This window comes from Apostichopus japonicus, chromosome 15 (genome assembly GCF_037975245.1).
Source record: "Apostichopus japonicus isolate 1M-3 chromosome 15, ASM3797524v1, whole genome shotgun sequence".
Classification (NCBI taxonomy): Eukaryota; Metazoa; Echinodermata; class Holothuroidea; order Aspidochirotida; family Stichopodidae; genus Apostichopus; species Apostichopus japonicus.
In genome coordinates this window covers 6,327,501-6,337,002 of record NC_092575.1, presented here as the reverse complement: position 1 = coordinate 6,337,002, position 9,502 = coordinate 6,327,501, and the positions used below count along the sequence as shown (strand labels likewise).

General features: G+C 36.3%; 1 protein-coding gene across 1 annotated transcript in view; it reads right to left on the bottom strand.

Moving 5' to 3' along the window:
* Window positions 1–2,417: 2,417 nt before the first annotated feature.
* LOC139981075 (uncharacterized) overlaps window positions 2,418–9,502 on the bottom strand; it is a 14,264-nt gene continuing 7,179 nt past the window's right edge. The window contains exons 2-4 of the mRNA XM_071993234.1: window positions 6,912–7,010; window positions 5,616–5,721; window positions 2,418–5,301 (exon numbers count right to left, since the gene is read on the bottom strand). Coding sequence (XP_071849335.1) covers window positions 4,896–5,301; window positions 5,616–5,721; window positions 6,912–7,010 — 611 coding nt within the window. The 3' untranslated portion in view covers window positions 2,418–4,895. The remainder of the gene's footprint in view (window positions 5,302–5,615; window positions 5,722–6,911; window positions 7,011–9,502) is intronic.

The following is a 9,502-nucleotide window of genomic DNA, read 5'->3' as shown; positions in this document are numbered from 1 at the left end:
CCCTAACCACTAGGCTATGGACGCTGATTGTATGTCCAGAGGTTCGAAACCGGTAAGGAAGATCGTAATTCCACTGTAGGCGTTTGTCACCTTTATCGAACAATACTAGTTCTGTTTATGGTGACATATTTTGCCTTACTCTAGAGATCAAACATGATGCTAACCAACTCGAAAATCATTTGTGAGTCCTAAAGCCGGATCTCGAAAGATACTTTGAACAGACTTTATGTTAATGCAATGGAGGTAAACGACAAAGGCAAATGAATATATATAAATGAAAATCGTAATGAGTTGGAAAATCAAGAACAGTGAAAAAACTTTCAGCCTCCACCGGGATTCGAACCACGGGCCTCCCGCTCTGTACGCGGACACCCTAACCACTAGGCTATGGACGCTGATTGTATGTCCAGAGGTTCGAAACCGGTAAGGAAGATCGTAATTCCACTGTAGGCGTTTGTCACCTTTATCGAACAATACTAGTTCTGTTTATGGTGACATATTTTGCCTTACTCTAGAGATCAAACATGATGCTAACCAACTCGAAAATCATTTGTGAGTCCTAAAGCCGGATCTCGAAAGATACTTTGAACAGACTTTATGTTAATGCAATGGAGGTAAACGACAAAGGCAAATGAATATATATAAATGAAAATCGTAATGAGTTGGAAAATCAAGAACAGTGAAAAAACTTTCAGCCTCCACCGGGATTCGAACCACGGGCCTCCCGCTCTGTACGCGGACACCCTAACCACTAGGCTATGGACGCTGATTGTATGTCCAGAGGTTCGAAACCGGTAAGGAAGATCGTAATTCCACTGTAGGCGTTTGTCACCTTTATCGAACAATACTAGTTCTGTTTATGGTGACATATTTTGCCTTACTCTAGAGATCAAACATGATGCTAACCAACTCGAAAATCATTTGTGAGTCCTAAAGCCGGATCTCGAAAGATACTTTGAACAGACTTTATGTTAATGCAATGGAGGTAAACGACAAAGGCAAATGAATATATATAAATGAAAATCGTAATGAGTTGGAAAATCAAGAACAGTGAAAAAACTTTCAGCCTCCACCGGGATTCGAACCACGGGCCTCCCGCTCTGTACGCGGACACCCTAACCACTAGGCTATGGACGCTGATTGTATGTCCAGAGGTTCGAAACCGGTAAGGAAGATCGTAATTCCACTGTAGGCGTTTGTCACCTTTATCGAACAATACTAGTTCTGTTTATGGTGACATATTTTGCCTTACTCTAGAGATCAAACATGATGCTAACCAACTCGAAAATCATTTGTGAGTCCTAAAGCCGGATCTCGAAAGATACTTTGAACAGACTTTATGTTAATGCAATGGAGGTAAACGACAAAGGCAAATGAATATATATAAATGAAAATCGTAATGAGTTGGAAAATCAAGAACAGTGAAAAAACTTTCAGCCTCCACCGGGATTCGAACCACGGGCCTCCCGCTCTGTACGCGGACACCCTAACCACTAGGCTATGGACGCTGATTGTATGTCCAGAGGTTCGAAACCGGTAAGGAAGATCGTAATTCCACTGTAGGCGTTTGTCACCTTTATCGAACAATACTAGTTCTGTTTATGGTGACATATTTTGCCTTACTCTAGAGATCAAACATGATGCTAACCAACTCGAAAATCATTTGTGAGTCCTAAAGCCGGATCTCGAAAGATACTTTGAACAGACTTTATGTTAATGCAATGGAGGTAAACGACAAAGGCAAATGAATATATATAAATGAAAATCGTAATGAGTTGGAAAATCAAGAACAGTGAAAAAACTTTCATATATTTATATATATATATATATATATATATATATATATATATATATATATATATATATACATATATACATATATTTATATATATATATATATATATATATATATATATAATTTGACCTGTCTGAAATAGAAGAGATCCCGTGATATCACCACATTGTTAAGTGTAGACTATGTAAAGTCTCTAGGGCTTGTGGTAAGTTTCAAATGTCATTTTCGCTCAACTTGTATAGTTTCGCGTTACTTTGTATTTAGCGGGTTATCTGTAATTAAGTATGAAGAACCTTTGGAGCATACTTGTGAGAGACGTGTGTGTCTGCTGTCTTGTTTGTGTCAGGTTGTTTCATATGAAAAAAAATCATTGTACACTGTTCCATTTGCAAATACATCTGCTTGCTTGTGGGATGGACCAGTGACCTTGTAATGGCGGCAACACCTCCTTTTCAAAGCATGCCTCTTGCCAACGATTGTTCATTGCGTGAAAGGGAGCATTCACGAAAGAGAAGAAACAGAAAAATTTAACAACTTAAAACTCAAAACATACTAAAACTCAAAAAAGCATTGGCCTGTCCGATCGATAGGTTTGTCACATAGTAAACAACACCCAAGTAGCAAACATTAATGTTTATGACTGCAGATGTTAAACAGATTTTAATTCTTCACGGATAACAAATACAAATCAGTTGGTGTTGAAATGTCATCATAGCTGTGTAATTAGAAAGTATTTATCACAATAAGTTTGTCATCATCGATTTATCTGAATCATCTATTCCAAGATTAATGCATTACCGTATTACATGTGATTTAAACATTAAGCTTTTACAAAGACGCTGCCTTAAATCATCCAATTTAGTGTTTGCCTATATGTCTATTACTTTAATAATAATTTCTGGTTCAATCTGTAGTGAAATGAGTGATAAGGCCATGTGTGAAGTTTATAACCCATTTCTTTTATGTACTGTACATACTGGTGCATTGCTATTCTCTGGTGATACTAGTATTCTTATTCGAGGTCCGTGTGTCACTCCTGCAGTAGAGTTGTACGTCGCCTGTCCACCACTAACGGCTGATGTAACTCTAGTACATGTGTTTTAGAGAAAACAAAATTGTCTAATAGTATAATTATCAGTGTAGAATGTGATTCCTTTTATCCATTCCTTTACTTTCTTGTTGAATAATATTATAATCTTATTTAACTGAATCAAGAAATGAAGAAGATTAGACAGATGAAGTAAAAACATAAAAACACAATGGGCAATATAATTTGTTACAATGTAGAAAACGTCAAAATTTACCAAAATTAAATATGCCAGTCTTCGAATATGTTTTCTATCATAATCTAGATAAAGAGAAAGTAATTGTTTAGTATAATTAACGAAAAGGCTTGATTATCTCCCATAGTGTACATCTTCCTCATATAACGGAACGTAGAAATGGCGGCCATATTTATTTACTTTGTGTTCAACATAATCCCATGAAAATGCTAGTCTATAGCAAATTGTGAAAACGATCTATAAATTATTATCATATTAAATGGAACAAACAACTTTGAAAAGGCACGGACAGTCATTTTGCTTATTTCTACTGAACTGTTTTTAACTTTTTACACGTGTCCTCTATTACCGTGGTTCCCACTTATCAAGGAAGGCACCTCACGGTGAGCTAGAGGCTTTCGGTCTTCACTTATCAGTTTCCATTCGCTGATACACAATCAAAGTAAAATTAAAAATATTTATGAGGACAATCTTTACAAGTGAGGAGTGCACGATTTTATTTATGTTTTTTTTTCTTTTTCTGTGGAATACTGCTACGCCTCCTATACATAACACTCGTCTAAGGAAATCCTGAGATCCTTATGCTGGCGTCACACTGTCCCGAAGTTGACATCAGATGGACACACGATAAAGAAAATGTTCAAATTCGGCTCTGATCGTAAAAACATCGGGCCATTCGTGAGGGCATCTTAAGCCATCGTATGACCGCCGGTGGAGTTTTTCAGGCTCCGGCAGCAACTTCGTGAGTGGTGGCAAAATCTTTGGCATGCCAAAAAATTGCCCGAAGACCTTGCGAAGGTTCATTTTCGTGTTGAATTCGTGTGTTAAATTTGCCCTTCGTAAGGCCATCGTGAGGGCATCTTATCAAATCGTGTCATCTTCTTTTTTACTTCGTGTGATCATCGGTGCCATCGGGCATTTTCGCCTCACGAAGACAATACGAAGGAAACAAGAAGCTGCCCGATTGTCTTATGAAGGTAACACGAATACGTGAAGCCCTCGCAATGCCGTCGAGTAACCATCGTATTATATAATACGATGACATCGAGATGGGACCACAGTGTCGGCGAAGACAGCAGAATTTGTGAACCTCAGGCGTTTCCCAGGTGTCATGGTAACGAGGACATATAAAGGCCAGCCTCAAAGAATCTTCCACAGACAGTCCTAAGCAACTCTACAGAGTAGAGGCGTGTGTAACTCCCAAAGCTACAATCACAATCACAACTAACCACAATTCAGTTCCTGCAGAATGGCATACTTTGGTTATGAGACAACCAGGAAAAAGAAAGCAGCAGCATTGCTTCTTTTGATGTACCTCAGAGAACATGATGAGCACTTCTTACAGGCCCAGCACCTCCTCTTACAATAACAAAGCCTTATTTGATTTCACTTTGTCATTTCTTGCTATTTGCCTTTCTAGCATTCGACAATGTACTTATCAATACGTCGTCGTGTAGCCATCGTGTGGCCTTCGTGTGGCATTCGTGTGTCCTGCGGGTAAACTACTTAAATAGAAATGCACATCTTCGTGTTGCCTTCGTGTGTGGTTCGGGTGCCATCGTGTGACCTTCTGTAGGCATCGTACTTGCTTCGGCTGTTGATTGGCTGTTGACCAAGTTCGGGGCCATCTTCGTGCGAAATTCAAAATTCCATATTCGTATGGCCATCTGGTGTCAACTTCGCGACAGTGTGACGCCTACAGACCTGCACCCTGGTTTCCTTATACCAAGTTAAGCTTTCTAATTAGAGGTATGCCCGGTGATTTTATAGTTTACATATTGAGGCTTTCTGTCACAGAATACATCTGCCTCTTTTTCTTAAGTGAATATTTTTCTGGAATATTCGTTATCTTCTCTCATCGAAGCCTCATCGATCATATTGCCATTCGCATTAGCAACTATCTCTTTATTCTTATCGATCTGTTCAAAAGATTTATTTGTATGCTGGAAATGGTTAAGATGATCACTTTCCAAATCTTCCTTGCTTTGAGTCGTTGCCTTCTTGTCAACGGTTTCATAACTATCAGGATTGTTAAACATTTCCTGATCAGGCAAAGCATATGTTGGTATTTTCACTTCTCCATCTTTTATACTGTAATATTTAGGGTCACCATTGTACACCATTTCGTCATTGACATCACCATGGTGATTGACCAGTTGATTCCCTCTGACGTCAGTTCCGTTATTCTCTACTTTATCAGGATGAGCAACTCCTCCTCCCTGTCTGTAAAATACACGCAGAATGAATATTTTTATAGAGTTCTTTCGGATAAATGAAATGTCGAAGTAAATTGTAAAATCACTTATGCTTGTCCAACCATACTTTCGTCATCGATTCACTGAATGGTTTCCAAAATATTCATTACACTTACATATTTACATAAATGCCTCTGATTTGTAACTATTTCAAATATAGGCCTATACATATTTCTTCTTTATACAAAATTGAATTCTTTCATCGCTGCTCAAAATTCAAAACATTTTTATAACTAAGCATAACCAAGCAAAGCAAATTGTGTGTACTGTAATACGATTTACCTTCTTGAGCGGTACCAGAGTAAGCCCACAAACCCAAGGACTAAGAACAGTATAACCACATCTACGACAATTACTATCCAAAGACTTGTCCCGCCGTTGTCATTCTCTATGAGTAAAGACAAATTGGTTTGTTTATGGCAACAAACAAATAGATAAACTGGACGTTCCGCTGAGCCACTAAATTGGTATACACGTGCTCAACTTTACATTTATATTTCGGGTATGAGCATGATATGTCACTTCCATTATAGAAACGTTTACAAGTACAACCTGTTCAAACAAATACAGCTTCCATTGGCTCACATATAGTGCATTACAGTTTTATGGTAGCTGTAATCAACTGTTAAATACAATGCCACTGAAAATTTCTTCTGAAGTCTACCTATAGAAACGTCAAAGCTATGACCCATATCTCGGTGGATTATAAAACTGCCATTTTTCAGGGTAATTATTTTCTTTAAATAAATAAAGAGTTATCAATACCGAAGATACATATACAGCTAGATAGTGCTTATCACGTCAGATGTGTATACATTCAGTATGATAGGTGTCATTAAAGGAGTTTCCAAATTGACAAACAATGTAGGTAGCTTATGTCTTCAGCTTTGCCATACGCTTAGTATGTTTCATGTGGATTAGACTATGAAATGTATCCTTGTCATAATAGTCTCAACCTCTTAAAAGCACTAGAAATTACTAATATAGCTGCTAAGCTATGACTGATTTATGGGAAATATAATTTTTGGTTTGAAACAATATTCTGTTTATTACTACTACACGCAGTGTTCCTAATGACGTTTTAAAATCTGAGAAGTTATCAGTATAAATATGTTTGACATGAATTTTTTTGAAGTAATAAAGATTCTACTCTAATTTTTCAGTCTCAGCTTGAGACATATTCTACCATCTTCTTTTCGTTGTTGTTCAACTGTATGCAGCTCGTCTGTGTTCATTGTAGAACTATAAAACCAATGACTGAATTTTTTTTTTCTCAGAAGTAACCGGAACTATACACACAAGAACAAAGAATATATATAAATATATTTTACCTGCTGAAAGTTAATAACATCTCTAGACAGTAGTGTCTCAGTTGAGAAAATGTACTAAGCAAATAATATACATAATTAATGTATTTCGTTGAAATAAATCTCTCCAGAAATAGTAATAGTATATCAATGTTGTTTTTAATGTCAGTGAAGAAAATCTCGCGAAATACCAAATGGAAACTGTCATATTTTGCTTTCTTTCGATATTTCCTGGACGTATTTATCGTTTAAAGTTAAGTTACTACCGTACCAGTTTTATCTGAAGTTTGTGTTATTTTCGATGTACGTGGAAGCCCTATAATTTCAGTTGGAGAACTTTCCTTAGGTCCAGAAGACTCAGAAATGGTAGCTTAAAGAAAATGAAATGGAAAAAGAAAAACTGTAGCAATAAATGAAATAAATATTTGTAATTTATAATGGTCAAATAATTAACTGGAAGACGTGAGTTTATGTAATGACGTATCCCTTATAATTATACTACAGGTGTAGGAGGGGGCTGCAGTCCCCCCCCCCCCCCACCAAATATTTTTGTGAAAATTTGGGCCATATGCTGAGTAATTTTTGGGCACCTTCTGAAAGAAAATAAATTGCTAAAGGAAATGAATAGTTAACAAAAGTGTCCTTGGTAATTGAAATAAAGTTCTAAGCTTGCCCGACTTCATCTCCATTACTAATGTAAACGCCTATATGATATGTACATTAAAATGTTGAACGCGCGCGAAAAATGTTGGTTATATTTTTCGGACAAGTCGTTACAGCCCCCCCCCCCAAAAAAATGGCTCCTACGCCTATGAATACAGGTGTATTACTACTTATAAGTGCATAAGCATCGTTAAATCATCCAGCTTTCTGAGTGTTAAATAAAGTAATGAATATTAAATTAGTAAATGTGTTGCTCTTGGTTTTCTGGAAATTGTAATATTTGATCCAAAGAACAACGTTGATGATTTTTTGTTACGAATTAAGATAAAGCTAAAATGAAAAGGGTATAATTATTGATTGATTAATTAATTATTTGAAGGAATTTAGAAAAAAAATAGTGGAATACATATTAAACCTATCAGGCAAAATAATGATACCCAACTTTTAAAAATAAAATATTCGATATTACAAAAAAAATGTGTTACATGTAAAACGTCAGCATTGCTAGAGCAATACATTGCAAGGTTTTGAACCAGTGGCGTAGGAAGGTACTTTTGAGTGGGGGAGCTGGAGACTGATGGCCGGCCTGGGGGAGGGGTCTAAGGGGAGGGGTGTCCCCCTCCCCTTTGGATTTTTTTGGCATTTCCAGGTGGCCTCAGATGCAATTTGGTGCAATGTAGCACACTTCAACACCGACTCCATTTTGTAAAAACTTTTGCATTTTCACCTGGCCTTAGATGCAATTTGGTGCTCCAAATGAGATTTTTTTCTCATTTGGAAATGAAAAAGGGGTTTTCTGACTTGCGAAGCGGGGGGGGGGCGGAATGATACTTCCGCCTCTCCATATTTTTCACTGGGGGGCTGGCGCCTCCAGCCCCCCGCTTCTGAACCCTGTGAATCCATTATGAAGAACGAACTGAAATGTCAGAAGTTTGATTTTTCGTCCAAATTTGATCATTTTGGAAGGCTATAGCCCTATGATTTTGTTAAATTTCGACCAAAATCGCGACTTTTAAAATTTTTAAAATTTTAAAATACAGCATAATTTGAATATTAAATATTGACCTCATATAATTTAATATATATATTAAGGTGACAAGTCAAATAAAATTTACCTTTTACCATAATAAACATTTGCTTCTGAAGCCTATGAATTAATTATGAATAACGAGACGAAAATGTGAGAAGCTTGATTTTTCGTCCAAATTTGATCATTTTGTAAGGCTATAGCCTTATGATCTTGTTAAATTTCGACCAAAATCGCGACTTTTTAAATTCTTCTCAATTTGATGCGGGGAACGGATGGTGACCTTAGTATTATACATCAGACAGTAATAGTGGTTAAAAGAGCTCCATATTCTTTAAAAATACAGCATAATTTGAATATTAAATATTGACCTCATAATTTAAGATATATATATTCAGGTGACAAGTCGAATAGAATTTCACTTTAAACATGATAAACATTTGCTTCTGAACCCTATGAATCCATTATCAAGAACGAAACTGAAATGTGAGAAGCTTGATTTTTTGTCCAAATTTGATCATTTTGGAAGGCCTTGTGATTTTTGGAAGGCCTTAAAAGGCCTTTGGAAAAAGGCCTTTGGAAGGCCTTTTTGGAAGGCCTTATTAAAGCCTTATGATTTTGTTAAATTTCGACCAAAATCGCGACTTTTTAAATTCTTCTCAATTTGATGCGGGGAACGGATGGTGACCTTATTATTATACATCGGACAGTAATAGTGGTTAAAATAGCTCACTATTCTTTAAATATACAGCATAATTTCAATGTAAAATATTTACCTAATATAGTTAAAGATATATATATTAAGGTGACAAGTCGAATAGAATTTCACTTTAAACATGATAAACATTTGCTTCTGAACCCCATGAATCAATTAAACATAACGAGACGGAAATGTGAGAAGCTTGATTTTTCGTCCAAATTTGCTATAGCCTTATGATTTTGTTAAATTTTGACCATAATCGCGAATTTTTCAATTCTTTTCAATTTGATGAGGGGAACGGATGATAACTATTTTACATCAGACTTTAATCATGTTTAAAAGAGCTTCCTATTCTTCAAAGATACAGCATAATTTGAATATTAAATATTTACCAAATAAAGATATCTATAAATTCGTTTTAATTTGATACGAGGAACGGATGGTGACCTTAGTATTATACATCAGACAGTAA